Source organism: Mustela nivalis (genome assembly GCF_964662115.1).
Source record: "Mustela nivalis genome assembly, chromosome: 9".
Taxonomy (NCBI): Eukaryota; Metazoa; Chordata; class Mammalia; order Carnivora; family Mustelidae; genus Mustela; species Mustela nivalis.
In genome coordinates, this window is record NC_139028.1 from 76,286,379 (window position 1) to 76,302,424 (window position 16,046).

The following is a 16,046-nucleotide window of genomic DNA, read 5'->3' on the forward strand; positions in this document are numbered from 1 at the left end:
TAATACTATATGAGGCATTTAGAACAGTGCTTGGTTCATGGCATGCACTCAATAAATGCTAGCCATTATTATTATTAGAGATATTTTAAAAATATCAGCTGGGTTAAACTCTTGGTACTTCCTATCTTACCTTCCGGATGTTCTCTCTTACCTGTGCCCCATCGCCAGCGCCTATGAGCGGTGGCTCCTCTGTGAGCTGGTCTGATTCACAATCCTGGTTTCTACCACGCAGGTCATCATGTAGGATCTTGTGTCCAGGCTCACACTGAGCAAGATGTGCTTTCAGGCATCAAGGAGCCTTGTCCCACTGGGGGAAAGAGGCAGGCATAAATAATACAGTCAGTAGATAGGGCAGGAATGGAAATGCAACCCACACGTCCTCACGAGGCTTCCCCAGCCCCTGGGAAAACCTGCAATCCCAGGAACCAAGGTTTTGTTTGCTGGATGTCTCCACTGGCACAACTGCTGGGAGGCCAGGGGTGAAGTGGATGAACAAGGTCCTCTCACCGGGACATTTTAACGAAATCAAGATATACCAGGTTTACTGTCGTAGTTCCCCTCTGCTAGGAGCCCACGGTCCCTAATGAAAAGGAAGCCGATTGTCTGGGCCTGATTTGTTCCTCCTGGGCTCTGGCTGGCTTCTGCCTGCGGGGCTTACGGATCAGCAATTAGGAATCTGTTCTTGGATTTCAGGGTCACTGAGCTGTGTTTCTAGAATCTACCTCTTAGAAATTCAGGTCATCCTCTTGCATCCAGGTTTCTGTTCATGACAGCTGTCCCTTTGTCTGGGGGCATCAGATACAACTTGATCGGATCCAAAGCTCCCCCAATACCAAGGACATGCTTTATCTCCTCACAGAACCCTGACTAGATCACCCTTTGAAGGGCCTTGGAGCCCATAAGTTTGAATCCTCCCTTCCCTGTTTGTACGCTGTATCCCTTTCTGCTTGATGATGGAGTGGAGGTAAAATAAGATTTGCTTGCGCACTGCTGTCTGATGACGTCGTAGCATTCACTCTGCGAAGCTCCTATTTCCTGTTGGGTTTCTTTGGTCCCGCGCGTCAGAAGAGGAACAGTTACCTCCTTTTGTTGTTTCTGGCTTTTTCTTGTGTGCCATCCTTTTCAGACTGCTGACTCACTGGCTCCCCAAAATACACTTTTTCAATCATGATCATAACACTAGAGATAACAATGGCGATACTGCCGATGTTGATGGGCTCTCGTCAAGCACGATCAAAGCGTTCTGGGCTTTGTCTCATTTTCTGCATCGCCTTCAGCGGACCACAGGGCTGAGCGTACAGCAGACTCTCAGGCATGAGAATAACAAAGGGCTACTGTTTATCACACTGTCACCCTGGCCTGACACTTGCACAGTCCTTAAATCAGGTCACTGTTATCATAGATAGCATTGACAATAGATACAATAGATAGTATTATTCTCAGTTACAGAAAAAGAACTCGGGCTCAGCATAAAGGTATTAAAAATGTATTCCACTCATCTTTTCAACAGATACATAGAATGCTGGCTGCATGGCTGGCCCTTGGGTTATGGGGCTTATAGGGTGGTGGGACCCGCAGACCAGGAAATAGGCAGTGGGAGTGAGTCTCTGCAATTACATAATGCCCTAGTTTATTCTGAGCTCCTGGCTCCCATACTTTCCAGATCGACTGTTTTCTTCTTTATTCCACGCATCATAAAGGGTACATTATGTCCAACGATACCACTGTTAATTAAAGTCCTCCTCCGTTCTTTTCTCATAAGGGTCATTTGTAATCATGGAGTAAGAGTTTACTTTTTCTGGACTCATCTTACCCTTCCTAGCTATTTTCTTCCCACAAGTTCATACTTGTGTTTTCTCAGAAAGTCTTGAAATCTGCTCTTCTTCAGCTCAGGGCACGCCAGATGATGGCCAGTCCTCTCCTGGGTTGCTCTACCCAGGCAAAAGCGACAGAATCTCCTTTTTCCTCGGGGAGGGCTTCCTCCCTGGCTTGGAGAAGGAGGTGGCAGAGAGGGAGGAACAAGGAAGGGATAGGTGACAGGAGGAGTCCAACAGGTGGAAGGACGCTCTTGTCTTGGTCCAATCTGTGAGACACAGGCAAACCAGGTAGGTCCTCAGTGCTGGGATTGGAAGCCCCTAGAACCTGGTTTACTGTTATCAGTTAGGCTGCTTTTGGCTATCTACCAACACAATCTTCACTTAAACAACAAGAACTTTATTATCTTACATAATAGGCCTAGGGGTGGGCCAGACTCCAGGGATCACTGATTGATTCAGTGGCTCAGGGATCAAGGACCCAGATTTATTATTCTCTGTGTGGCAACTTTATTCTCCCAGCTGGGTCCTCCCTTGATTGCAAGATGGTCTCCAGCAGCAATGAAGTGACGTGCTTCCTTGCTCAGGTCCAGCGGGACAGATACTGTCTCCTTGTGGTTTGCAGTTAGGAGAAAGAAAACTTTTTCTGGAAGCAATTCTGTCATGGCTCATTGGTCTGAATTGAGTCCCATGCCTATTCCTGAACCAGTTAGTAGCAGTTTGGGTGAAATTATATCATCTGAAGTGGAATGGGTTTGGGGACGCAACCACCATGCTCATTACAGAGTCACATTTCCCGGGCATAATCGAAGTGAATAACCCAGTGCTCTGATGCTTATGGAGAATTAGCGTGTGGAGTTTCCAGATTTAGCAAATAATACACAATGCCCATAAATATGAATTCCAGATAAACCATAGATACTTTTTAAGTATAATTACGTATTATGTAATATTTGCTGGTCTATGTGTCCCGATGTTTGGAACAAAGCAAGATGGGTCAGGCAAATATTTAGTAATGGGAGATAAAAGATTGTAGGGATTCCTAGCAAGCTTGGGACGTAGGACTAAGTCCTACACTACTTGTGTGAGGACAGTGGAGTCTAAGCTGGTTCAAAAAGAAGAGGGCGAGGGGGCCTTTCCTCCACACCTGCCTTGACTCCTTTGTAGCTAGGAACTGAGAGAGAAAATCATTGCACCTCCTCTCTCAGGGCATCCCTTGACCTTGGCCTGCTCTCCCTTTTTCCAGGGTCACGACCGCTGTGGGAAGGCTTTGCTGCAAATTGGGATCAACATGATGGCATTGCCTGGAGGCCGGCATCTGGACTCCATCCCTCTGCCTGGTCAGCGGTAAGTCCCGTCTCTGAGGGTCAGGCCTCTGGCTGAGGCCCAGCTCCAGGATCTTGAAGTTGCAGGTAGTCCCGCCTCTCTGTGCACTGTCCTGGACAGGAAGCTTAAGGCAAGGTATTGGGGATGCCATGTTGACTCAGCAGAGCCTGATAGAACTGGACCCTGAGACATGGAGGAATCAGGCATGTCCAGTCCCCCAAGGAGCTGGAATGGAGTCTGTGATGCAGGCAGACAGTGAAACAAATGATTGAATGGGATGTTCTCCTAAGAGAGGGGATCGCAGAGGAGGCTCCCGATCCCACCTGAGCCAGGAGGCTGGAGTCCTTGGGGACCCTCGGGGTTATGGAAGCCTCTCTCAGAGTCTCTTGAAAGGGACAGCCTACCCTTAAGTGTCCTCTCCTTCTCCCAGGGCACCAGACAGGGAACAGAGCACAGAGCTGATCCTTGGGAATATTTATTGTCCTGAGATGGGTTGGGGGTGAGAGATGGGGAGGAGGAGGAGGAATCCACTGAGCAGAAATTGAAGCCCAGATGATGAGGTGGAAATGAGAGACGGGGGCACCAGAGGTGACTTCACACGCTGAAAGACCTGGGGACCTGGCTGGTCCTGAAGGTCAGAACGAGAACCAAAGGGGAATGTACCAGAACAATGAATCTGTGGTGACCAGCTGTCCCGGTTGCCCCAGGACTGTCCTGATTTTGGCCCTGAAAGGTTTGTGACTTTGGAAATGCTTCAGTCGTGGGAAGACCAGGCTCTTTCCTCTCTCATGCAGGTTTGATCACGGAGGACCTGTGCAAATGAGTGTTCGAGGCTTCCGTCTTGCTTTTCTTTTCTTTTTTTTCTTTTCTTTTTGTTTCTGAGACATTTTGATGGGGCCATTTTGAGGTAACAGAATCCAAGTAGCCCTCGTAAGACTGTTAAGTCACTGTTGTGTTGTTTGGTTTTGTTTTGTAGGTTTTGTTTTGCATATCAAAGGCATCATGGACAACTGAACTTTATTTTGTCCTTAACCACATCCACCTGAGTTATCATCATTCATTTCTACATAGCTTGGGTTTTGAGTATATTTCTAAGTGTGTGTTGCTTTTAAAATCAGAAAAAAAATGTTGACTATTTGCTGAAAGTCTACTAGTACTGGGTTAACCTTTATGAGGTCATCTGTCTGCTCCGCCAAAGTGATCATGGCAGCAAGGCTTACGGGTATGACATATAGCTTGTGTGTGCCATTTAGAATAGAAAACCCTATTAGAGATATAGTTGGGAATTTTCTGTGCAGCCTGACGCTGAGAATAAGAGATCCTATGGGGGCCCAAATATCTTTCCACGCGGTATGCCTTAGGCCAAGCTCAGAGATTGTGAGAGGTAGACCCGTTGGGATCCATGTGTGTTGGAAGAGCTAATGGCCTTTCACAGGGTGGGCAGTGGCCATTCGGCTTTGAATTCATGGCAGCCTGGTTTCAAAGGCAGGGTCTACCTCTAAGACTGTATGGTCTTGTGCAACTTCTCACACTCCATCCACCCCTCGGTTCCAGTTCTCTCATGTATGAAATGGGGATGAAAAGAGTATCCACTTCATAGGGTTCATGTGTGAATGGAAGGAATTAGTGGGTACAAAGTGTCTGTAGTGCAGGGTACGCTATATAGGGGGTGCTCTTGTTTATCGAGTGCCTGCTGACTTTGGAGGTCCACCTTGGCTCTCAGGGCAGTCTTCTAGAAATTCCTTCCTGGACCCCTCTTGGCCAGTGACCTCAATGAGAAAGTAAGAAATCACCCACAGACATTCCCAGTATTTTAAACCAGGAGGAAGTGGAACTGTTTTAGATGAAGTGGAATCACAGTCTTCCTGGCTCCTGTCCAGACCAGGCAATAGGTTGGTACCTACGTACCAGATGGGCGGTGTGTTGGTTCAGAAGCATCTGGGGACTTCCCAGGTGCAATCTGAAACCAGCCTCTGTAAGAAGATGGCAGGAAGAGACCAAAGACAGAGACGGACCACTCCAGACTGGTGGGCAGCAGGTTTAGCTGGCAAGGGAACTTAGATATGGAGCTTGTCTTCAGTGGTAGCAAGACACATGGATTCTGCACCTGCCACCAGATCTTAAAAGTTTATACAGAGGCCTTAAGTGGGTTCAGTTGAGTATATTATCCAGATGGTCTCAGCATCTCATCACTATCTCAAGATTGTATCCCTGGGGCAGCCTCTGGGAGTGGGGAAGGCAAATGGAATGCACATCCCAAGGATGGGGTGGGTGGGAGGAGCCTCTGATGGCCGGGGTCATGTGCATGGGTCAACTGGTGCCATGTCCTTTTGACGACTTCACCCAACACAACAGGGCTTTAGGACCTTTCCTCTGAGCCTCGTGGGTCCTGGGATGGTCCACCAGTCCCTGTGCTTGGGTAGGGGAAGCTGCTCTCATAGGGCAGGTTAGGACTGTGGTTAAGGACCAGGACAGTCTCAACTTAGTTCTTGGTTCTGTTGCATGTTAGATGTGACCTGGGGCTTCAGTTTCTTCATCTATAAAAAGGAGATATTTACACTTACATCACTGAGTTGTAAAGAGAATTTAAGATAATATGTATAAAGCACCTGCCTAAACATGGGAACAGCCCCATCAGTGTTAAGCTGTCCAGATGAGGACTGGGTCCCTGGGGTAGCAAATTGGGGCAAAGATAGATGAGACCCTCGCACCTTTTCTGCCTTGGGGAACCTCTCCCCCAGCCCCCCTCACTTCCAGTCTTCTCAGAAATTTTAAGAATACAGAAATTTAAATTACATGACAATGATTTAGAAATTGGATTTCTCTTCTTTCGGAGGCAGGCTAGGGTTTCTGGTTGATATTGCACACACACGCGCCTTGGGAGGAAGGTCTAACGTGACCATGAGAGTTCTGGCTGACCACAAAGCTGCAACCTGAGAAGAGGTTTGCTTAGACAGTCTTCAGCCGTAAAGTTCTGACGGGGCAGGGTGGGGGAGGGATAGAGAGAAGGTGCTAGCTCCTTTAGTATATTCAGAGCCTGGCCTGGCCAGAATATTGGGGAAATGCGATCTCTGGGCCTAGCAGCCTATTAATTTCATGTGTTCTGGGGGCAGGTGCATGGACCATGTTCCCAAAGAAGGCTTATGTGTATTCACAGGATGTCAGGAGGGTTAATTTACCCAACCCAGTCTACACTGTGGACAGATAATAGCAGCTACCTCTTCTTTCCTCTTGTTCCGAGCTCTAGAGGCCTCGAGAGTGAGGAATATCACCACAGTTATTGTCCCCACATACATAATTAATGCTGGATAATTGACTTCTCTCTGCTGTGTTCTGCTGAAACTGAATTTCACTCTAAAGTGCCATTGTTCACTTCAATATGCAAAATAAATCAATATTGTCGAGTTGCGTGGGATTAGCCAGCAGCTTGGGTGACTCCTATGTGGTAGGCCTTTGGTATTGGAGACCCTTAGGAATAAATAGCACCAAAAAGGACCTATCTAGGCGTGGACTCCGGGGAGATGAGAGAGGGCAGGGCACCCCAGCGTGCCACATCAGGGGCTGGGATCTCATGCTGAATTGGTGTGGGCAATCGGAGAGGGAGGGTCAGGGTTCTCAACTCCAACTTCATCTGAAGCTCTTGGAAAGCTTTCAGATTTAAAAAATAATGAACAAGCCAAAGAACAAAACCCTACTGTTGGAAACATTAATGTGGGCCTAAGGGGTTGAAAGCATACAGGCCTTGGAATTAGACTTGGACTCAAGTCCCAATGCTCCTCCCTACCCGCCGTGTGACCTTGGCTCCCCCCCAAACCTGCCTGTCAGATAGCGCATCTGTGGGCTGGTTATTATCTCTATTTTGTGAATGCTGGGTCACAGGTTGGGTTCTCTGGGAAGCAGCCTTTGGGATGGAGTTGAGAGTTCAGGGTGGTTAATAGGGAGTGCCTTTGGGTCCAAGCCCCTGGGGAAAGAAGAGGACAGAAGCAGGACCGGGGGAGGGAGAAGGTGAGCTGAGTGATTTCAGCTATCCTCACAGGGAGCTTTGGAATCACAGTTTTGTGCATTGGCCAGGGTGACCACAGCCTTTGGGATGCCCCACTTGATATGTGTTTCAAGTGGGCAGCAGTGGACAAGGCATGACCTTAGGTGAGGTGGCTTTGAGACAGTCTGAGGGCCTGATGGCTGGAGGCAGTTAGTTAATGATACCCCCAGCAGCTGGAGGCAACAAGTCCTTCCTTAAAGGGGAATCCAAACAGCACATACATGTGCCCCATGAGGAAACAGAGGCTTGCCCAAGGTCAGAGCTTATAAAGAGCAGAGCTTAGACAGATGTTTCCAGATGATGCTTGAGCCTAAGTGCTAGCCAGTACCCTAACCAGTCTCTTTCCCATAGTCTCTTTCTTCTTGAGGGCATCACACAAACAAACCACTCATACATTATTTCAGATGGTCATACTCGTTAGCCTTCTACAAATTTTACTACCTGCTCATCTCAAATGCAGATCATGGGCTTTGTATGATGCTTGTGTGCTTAAGGACATGATGGTGACAGAATTGGACATGGTCCCTTCCCTCGTGGAACTCACTGATTTAGCTCTTGACCTGATCAGGACTGCATGTGTGCAAGGATACAGCCGGGGTCTTTGGTTTGGGATCACTCACTGTCAGTGACTCACTTTCTCCCCTGCTTTCTGTTCAGCCTGGAGTCTGAGACGATGGGATGGGGGCTGCTGCCCCCAATGGCACGCAGCCTCCCGGATGGCCTGGCCTGTTGGCAAGGAGCCGTCCAGCTTCTGAGCCACTGGGGGCCACCGCAGGCCTGCCTGTCTCCGAATAGATAATGGCTTGCATGTGTGCATCCCTGGGCTGTGGCTGGTTTTCTGCTGCTGGCCTGTTTTCTATGCCTGCGGTGAAATGTGCAGACTGTAATTGTCAATGGGATAATTGGATATTTTCTTCTCTTGTTTAAACAGAGAGGAAGGCCAATCAAAGTTAGAATCGAATTCCCTCACTTCTCTCATCTCCCAGGAGAAATCCACAGAAACGCAGGCATGACCTTGAGAAGGCAGAGGGACAATGATTCAATAGTTATTTTTAGGAAGAGAGATTGGGTTTAAACTCCCATAAAGTGCCGGGAACTGGGCTCAGAGAATAATCAAATGTTAGTGCTGGAAATTTCCTCAGATCCCATCATGATGGTGGGGAAACTGAGGCTCGGAGAAGTGAATGGAGCTCTCAAAATACTCTTCAGACCCCCACCTGCCCATTTGTGAAGTCCTGCCTTTTCTGAACTGTTTCTTAAGCTGTTTCTGGAAGTGCTGTGTCCTAGTCCCGGTGGAATTCTCATGGGGCAGTGATCTGTAGTAGACCCTGATTTCATTCATTCACTCATTCATTCAAACGAGATTTACTTTGGGCTAAGAATTTACTTTAGGCCAGGCCCTGGGTTGTAGGGTGATGATTTATGTAAACGTCATCACCCTACTCAATGACAAATGTCCATGTCTTGAGGGCCAAATTACGTTCTGATTCATAGCTATGCTCCTGTAATTAGAATGCACACAGAAGGAGCTCAATAAGTGGTTGTTGAATGAATAAATACTTAATAGATGTTTGATGAATGAAGGACAAATGGCTGAGGAGTCTCAGGTGAGTGTGAGAAGTTAAATTAAATGGCTTGGATTTTGTTTTTTTCCCCAACACACTCCTGTCTCCAGCAAACTACTCTCATTCTTCTTGGTAGAAAGTTGCTGCTTGGAGGGAAAGAGTCAGCTAGTTTTATCTTGATTAATTTAAATCCTCTTTCTGAGTGGAAGCCAAAGATTTAATTGGCTGATGGAGTCAGAGAGCTGGAAAGACATTTTTTTTTCTTCTAAAGAAAAGTAATTCAGAAATATTTTTAGTCTTTGGTTTTATGTTTACTGGAAAAAAAGTCTGCAATTTCATCATTAAATCTCTTGCAGGAAAACACAGTGCAGTGGGGAGTATGGACTAGAAACTAGAGGCTTCCCTTCCTCCTCTCCTTCCTTCCTCCCAGCCCTCCTCTCTTCCCAGCCCTGGCCTGCACTCACCTGCTGTGTGTCACTGGACAGTCCTTCTTCCTCTCTGAGCTTGAGTTTCTTCTTCTGAAGACGAGGAAGTAGGCTAAAGCTTCCCCAGGGACCTTTCTAGTTCTGGCATGCTAGGAGTTTGTGAATGAGTTTTGGATAGTCAGTCCCCTTTTCTGGATAAAAATATCACACTTTCATGCCTAGGGCTGGGAAAGCAATCCCACTGACCAAAACAAGGTCTTCTCGTTCCTTCCTGTGACATGCACAAAGAGGTCTAGTGTTTGCCTTGAAGCTGGGATGGAAACTGCAAGACCTACTGGCATGGGAGCCCCTTCCAGCATCCGAGGGGATGCCTTGTTCAGTTTTTATGGAAGTCCCTTGGTGTAACCAGGAGAAATGTTCTGTAGGGGAAGGGGGTGCCCTACTTTGATGGGATAGAAGACGGATAAATCCATGACCCCTAGCACTTGAACATGCTTTGTAATTTAACATTCTTGCTTTTGACTCCACCTCTACACCTCTGGTTGTTCTTAGGACTTGCCATGTTCCCAGTATGTGGTCCCATGCCTTCATTCCTTCATACAGGCTGTTTCTCCCATCAGACTCCCCATCATTTTCCAACTCTGGTTCCTCTCCTGAGGAACTCAACAGCCCCCTTCCGGTGTTGGCCTGGTAGCTTTCTCAGATATCGTAGCTTGGACTAAACATCCCTTCTTCCACTTCTCAATGCCTGAGGTGTGCCAGGTGCCACTCTGGGTGGAGGGAATGTGTCACTGTGCAAGGTCCTGCACTCCCGGAGATCCTCCTCCCGCTGCCTCCCTCTTAAATTGCAGCACTCTAGCCTAGTGCTGGCACAGTGGGGGTGCTTGGTAAAGTTTGGAGGCCATTACCAAGTGTTCTTGGCATAGTGGAGTGGTTTTTGTTTGTTGTTTTGTTTTGTTTTGTTTTTTACAGAAAACACTCCACACAACAGGTAGAGTAGGGTAGGGCAGAGGAATCCAAATTTCAGACTTTGAAGGAATAAAGTTCCATTCTAAGTGAATAGAGATTAAAATGAATCAATGAGGGTGTCAGCATAGATTTCCATAAACTGTTGACCCCCAGTGTTTTGGGGGAGCGCTGGATGCCAGGCCAGTTGATATAGCTGGGGATGAAAAACTGGTACGAGCAGCTGGGTGTCAGGGCGTGGGTCTGCTGAGCTGGGAATAATTGTTCCCTTTGGCATCTAAAGGGTCAGGAACAGTGACCTTTCCCCAGTGATGGGCTTTGATTACTGAAGGGGACAATCCAAGAGATAGAAGCAGAGGCAGGACAAGGAGGGATAGGAGAGGACCCCTTTGCAGCCGAAGTCCTGAGCAGGTCACTTCCCCCTCTGTTTGCATGGTCTCCCTGGCTTCCCTCCTCTGATAGTTTTTCTGGTGCAAACAGAGGTATGTGATGATGGGGCCATTAGGCCACAGCTCAGTCCTGAATTCAAACAACACACATCCGATTCTCTCCCAGAAAGAAATGGGGTAAGGGTTTGAAAAATGACTGGACACGCCATAGTCTTTGATGATTCTAAGTTTTAAAAAGGTATTGCTATGTCATGGAAGGGCATTCTACCATAGTAGAAAGGGTGCTGGCTGTGCATCTGAGGGTGTGAATTGAGCGTCAGCTCAATTGCTGAAGACTTCCAAGAGCTGCAAAATCATAGAAAGGCTCTGGTCTCAGAGTGCCTGGATTCTTATTTCCACATATTTCTACTTATCCACTGTGTAACCTTGGCCAAGTCACTTAACCTACCAAATCTCGGTTAGGTGGACCTCATGGGATTATTTTGAAGGTTAAGTGAACAATTAAGATTAAATCAAGCCCTTAGCACAGAGCCCAGAATGTGATAAACCCTTGATCCATTCAGCTTTATTACACTATTAGCAGTGAGGTCTTAGCCAAGTCATGGCATGCTTCTGAGTCCCTTTCTACACCCATAAAATGGGGGTGGTGATCTCCAACGGCAGTGGTGCTATTAGGGGCTGAAGGAAAGAGCACTTGGTATACAGAAGGCTCTCTATTGTTGATAAGCCTCCCTGCTTGCTGGATGGGTGCTTAATTCCCCCTGACTTTAGAAACAGGTTAGGGGCCCCATTGTTTCATACTGTAGTTTCTTGGTATGAGAATACACTCTTCTCTTCCCCTATTCCAACTCCACCCTGGATAATTCCAGCATAAAAAAAAAAAAAAATCATCCTACCAGTACCCTGGTATATTGAGATGATTGTGGTTACGTCTGGCTTTGTGTTTGAAATCTGCCAGACTACAGAAAACCCAGATTTTAGGCTTTGGTCACATTCTTCCAGATGTCCAGGAAAGCTGCCATCAGAGAACAAGGAGGTTACTCAGGGAGCAAGCATCTGCTTGTCTCCAGGGCTCTCTGCTGAGAACTGGGTGGGCTCCTGGGAGTCCCATTCACTGTCTGTCGACGGCTTCCCTGCTCTCCAGGGGTGGGGATAATCTTGACAGTGTCAGACTCAGATTCTAGTTCGTGCCGGAGACTGAGAAAATCCAACCCCAGTCCTGGGCCCTGACCCCTGGCTCCTCAGGCTCCTTGGCCAGAGACCCTACCCTTTCCTGACTGTGGTGGTTTTCCACCATGAAGGGAATGTGACTTGCTGCCAGCCCATCTGCTTTGACCTCAATTTTCAATTCCCTTCTTCTGTGAGTAATCAGATCAGTCGTTTGGACGTGCAAAGGAAAGAGGTCATGTGTAGGGAAATGGTAGCTCAAAATTTATGGCTGAGGATGGTCAAAGCACCGGGAGCTGCGAGGTTCAGGGCCAGCAGGCAGTCCTCACTGCACGGTGAGAGCTGCCCCATGTAGCCAGACTTTCTGTGTTGGGGTCAGTCAGCAAATCCAATAGGAGAGGTGGAGCCCAGAGAGCGGAGAGCTAATGACAGAGAGTCAGGCGAGCTATGCAATTATGGGATGCTGAGCACTAATGCAGTCCAAACCTTAATGAGTCGCGGTCCCTAGACTACAAAATTGAGAAGAGCAGCTTATTATGTGGCGGCACGGTGGCCGTGGCTGGTGGGGGGGGGGGGGACCGACTTGTGGCAGGGCCATGCCGGGTTCACTGGGCCTAGTCTCTTCCCTGAAAAAGTTTGGGGTGTCCTTGATAGACCTCTGTCTAGGCCTGGGCCCCCCATCTGCTGTGGCCTTGTGTACCCCACTTGTTATCATGCCTCGCCCTAGAACAAGCAAAATGAGAACTAGCTCTTCCCTGTGTGGGTTTTCTGTGTCACCCAGGCTAGACACCCAGGAGCCAGGCCTGTCCCTTTCCCTTCTTTACCCTCACATCCTCTCCTCTCCCTCCCAGACCAGTCACTTCCTCTCCCATGTCACTCACTGCCAAGTTCAGGCTTCCATCCTCTCTCTGCTTTATGCCCACCAGCTCCTGGTAGGTCAGCCTCTTGTACTTAACCTTGCTTTGATCCAGTTTCTACTAACCCTCTGCACAATGATAGCATTGCTCTGCTCTACAGCGTTTTTGTGGCTCCAAATTATCTTTAAGATTAAACCCAAATTACTAATTAAGTCAGGGTCTTTGATCACCTGGCCTCTATCTCTCCCTTTAGGTCCTTCCTCAGCCACTCACGCAGAGCCTCCCAACCCCCATGCTGGAGTCCGGTGAGAATCCTTGGTGTATTTCTATTTTTAGTCCTCTTAGGCTTTTCCACATTTGTGCAGAGGTCTTTTTGCCCTTGTCATCCTGGCCAGCTCCTCTTCTCTAAGAACCGGGGCAAATGTCACTTCCTTTGTATACATATTCCCAGGCCAAGTCAGGCCCTCTGTCTCCTGTGGCCCTCAGCCATCCTGCTCACAGCTTCTTGATGGCTTCATGATAGCAGTCTGGTGTTTAGTTGACAGGAGCAGAGACTCAGACTGGGTCTGAGTAATGGCTCTACCACTTAACTCACCATGTGGCCTCTTCTGACAGAAGTCTCCTCATCTATAAATGGGGGCAATAATAGTTTTCTCTTTCAGATTGCAGGGGTGGGGAGAGGGTGGATTAAAAGAGATAATACATAGAGAGGGCTTACAACACTGCCCTGCTCATTGCATGTTAGCTGCTGTTGGAATTACCACTGGAGTGGATTCCTGGTACTTTCTTGCCTGTTTGGGGTCTTAGCTGAGCTCTGTGCTTTCTGGAATTTTCTTCTGGTTGGTTTTGTCCTCAGCTCCTAGCACAGGCTGATGAGCAGGTGCACAGAAAGCTCTGGAACATCAGGGCCTCAGGCCTGGCCCCAGCACACACACTGGCTCTGGGACCTGATGGGACAGTTAACTTCTGGCTGCTGCTCGTAGGGGCTCTTTTGGAGGGCAGCATCGCATGTGGAGCCCCAAGGTGAAGGATCTTTCATCCTCGGAGTCTGCCCACAACTGAGGGATAGAGAATCTTGACCAGAGCCTGAGGCTTGGGTGTGGTAGAGGAAAGGGTTCCTAGGGGTTGGGGATGGGAGGCTTTTACTTCTATGGAGTCTTGGCCACAGTGTATACCAAGTCTTGAGAACCCACTAGTGGTGATTTATCCTACTGACAACTGCATTTTCCATAACTATCCAGAGATACCAGGATGACAACAGACACATTCAGTATGTGAATTCTCCTAAATGTTCCACTTCGGCAAATGAAAAGACTCTCCCTTAAAGGAAGGAGAACAGAATGGGAAGGACAAAGCCTTTTTAGTCTATCCATCAGGCCCTGTGGGAGTACCCTGAAGGTGGAGGGCAGCCCAATGCTGACCCTGTGTGTGTGAGAAGGCATTTGTACTTTTTACCTGACAGTGCTAAACGTGCCATTTGGACAGGGCAGGGCCGGAAGCAGCACTTAAGCATGTGGGGTCTGGAGTGTGATGGGCTGAGTTCAGAGTCAGACTCTGCCCCTTACGAGCTGGGGGATGTCAGATAGTTCACTTTCCCTCTCCAAGCTTCAGTTTCTTTAACTGTAAGCTCGAGGCAGTGGGATGGCCCTCCTTGTAGGGTCATTCTGAGACACAGATAAGGTAATATCCATGAGCCATCTGTGTGAGGGCTGACATGAAGCCCAGCCTCTCTAAAAGTCAGCAGTGATGCTTTGGGGTTTCATCTTGCCCCTCACCCTTAGCCACCGAGGCTGCGTCACGGTGCTGGTTAATATTATTCCCATTTGATTCCTAGCTCAGCCCCCTAGACACTGAGCCTCCTCAGCACACCAGGACCAGGGCTGGGTGCCATGTTGGGAGCTCGTGACAGACGTGAGCCCTGCCCTTGGGTCCGGTGGACGAAGCAGATATCAATCCAGTAGTGAAACAGTCGAGGCTGGTGTCCCGGGTGGGGGAAAGACGGGGTGTTACAGACACATGGGGCACCTGGGACATAAGCTCCCCTCGGAGTTGGAGCACCCTATTTCAGCAGAGATGTTCAGACAAGATTTCAGGGGTGTATGGGCCTCGGCAGGGTGGAGAGGAGATGGGAGAGGGGAGCCAGCCTGTGCAAAGGCTAGAAGGGCCGGAAGTGACAGCAGAGGGGCTGAAAGAGCTCCACGTGGCTGGGACAGAAGTTGGGAGTGAGGGGGAAGGCAGGTCAGGGATGTGACTCTGGGGAGGCGAGAGTCGTGCGCGCGAGCCTGCAGCTATGGAGAGGCAGAGGTGGGAAGGGGCCCCGGGGGATGGTGTGTCATCAGGTGTTTTTGCTGTTATTACCGTCATCCCGGCTCTCCTACGCAGGCTGCTAGTGCCGAGAGACACGCATGGAGCCTTTTAAGAGGTTAAGAATGAGTCATTCCTTAGTTAATGAAAGGCCAGGGAATGTTAATCAGCATCCCCCTCTCCCCGGGGCACATCTAAAATGCCCGAGTTTGACAGAGCTAACAAGATGGGCTCTGAGTCATCGGAGAGTGGGCAGCTGTCAAATGAACATATTGGTTTATTGGATTGGAAAAAGTTACCTGGAGCCAAACTCTTGTTCCTTGGCTTTCTGAAACAACAACACACTCCACTGGGGTCCTGGACAGACCGGGGGGTGGTGAGGATGTGGGCTTTGGAGTTAGCAGAACTGGAGGGATGCCTAGGCTCTGTCATTGACCTCTCTGAGCCTCGGTTTCCCCTCCTCTGTAAAATGGGGATACTAGATAGCATTTCTGTGAATCCAAACGGGGATCGTATGTGCAAGCACTTGATATGTGCTTGGCTTGTGCAAGGTACTCAACGTTTTCTTTATAGCATGCTTGGAATGAAGCTAGGTTCTTTTAAATTGATTTTTTAGAGTGGTCCGGCATAGGACTAACTCTCTCCCACCACGTTATACTGGACGTTTTAATGAACAGAGAATGCTATATATCCAAGTGGGTAGGGTAAATTATGAAAGTGGGGGTTTCTGGAAAACAACCTGAAAACTCTTTCCAGTGCAACAGCATGGAGCAAAGGTTGTGCCCCAGAGATGGCCGAGGACATAGAGATCACACAGGGAAAGAGACCAACCCCAGCATAATAGGTGGGTGCAAGAGCCATTTTGCACAGTCTGCTATAGGAGAGAAAACCTCCTTCCTGGTTCTGGGATTGCCCACATGGGTCAGTTACAAGTTAGCAACAGAACTTCTGTGAGCTGCCCAACACCACGTGTCATGAAGGCTCAACACTGGCCATGTGAATTTGGAGCAGTCCGGGCTGGAGTGTTGCAAAGTCCCAGGGCACGGAAAGGCCAGGGCCAGTGCAGCTCATCATGGGCTTCTGGGTGGATCAGAAGCAGGGCGATGTAAACACGGGAAGATTCAAACAAGATCAGAGAAGCAACATTTCCTCTAGCCCCAAGTGGCTGGGGCCTCACCAGGGCCTTAGTGA

General features: G+C 48.6%; 1 protein-coding gene across 7 annotated transcripts in view; it reads left to right on the top strand.

The window, feature by feature from the left end:
* Nucleotides 1-16,046, top strand: part of INSC (INSC spindle orientation adaptor protein) — a 120,225-nt gene that overhangs the window by 29,982 nt on the left and 74,197 nt on the right. For all 7 annotated transcript variants that reach the window (XM_082683169.1, XM_082683173.1, XM_082683171.1 and 4 more), the window contains exon 2: nt 3,061-3,161. In XM_082683169.1, coding sequence (XP_082539295.1) covers nt 3,061-3,161 — 101 coding nt within the window. The remainder of the gene's footprint in view (nt 1-3,060; nt 3,162-16,046) is intronic.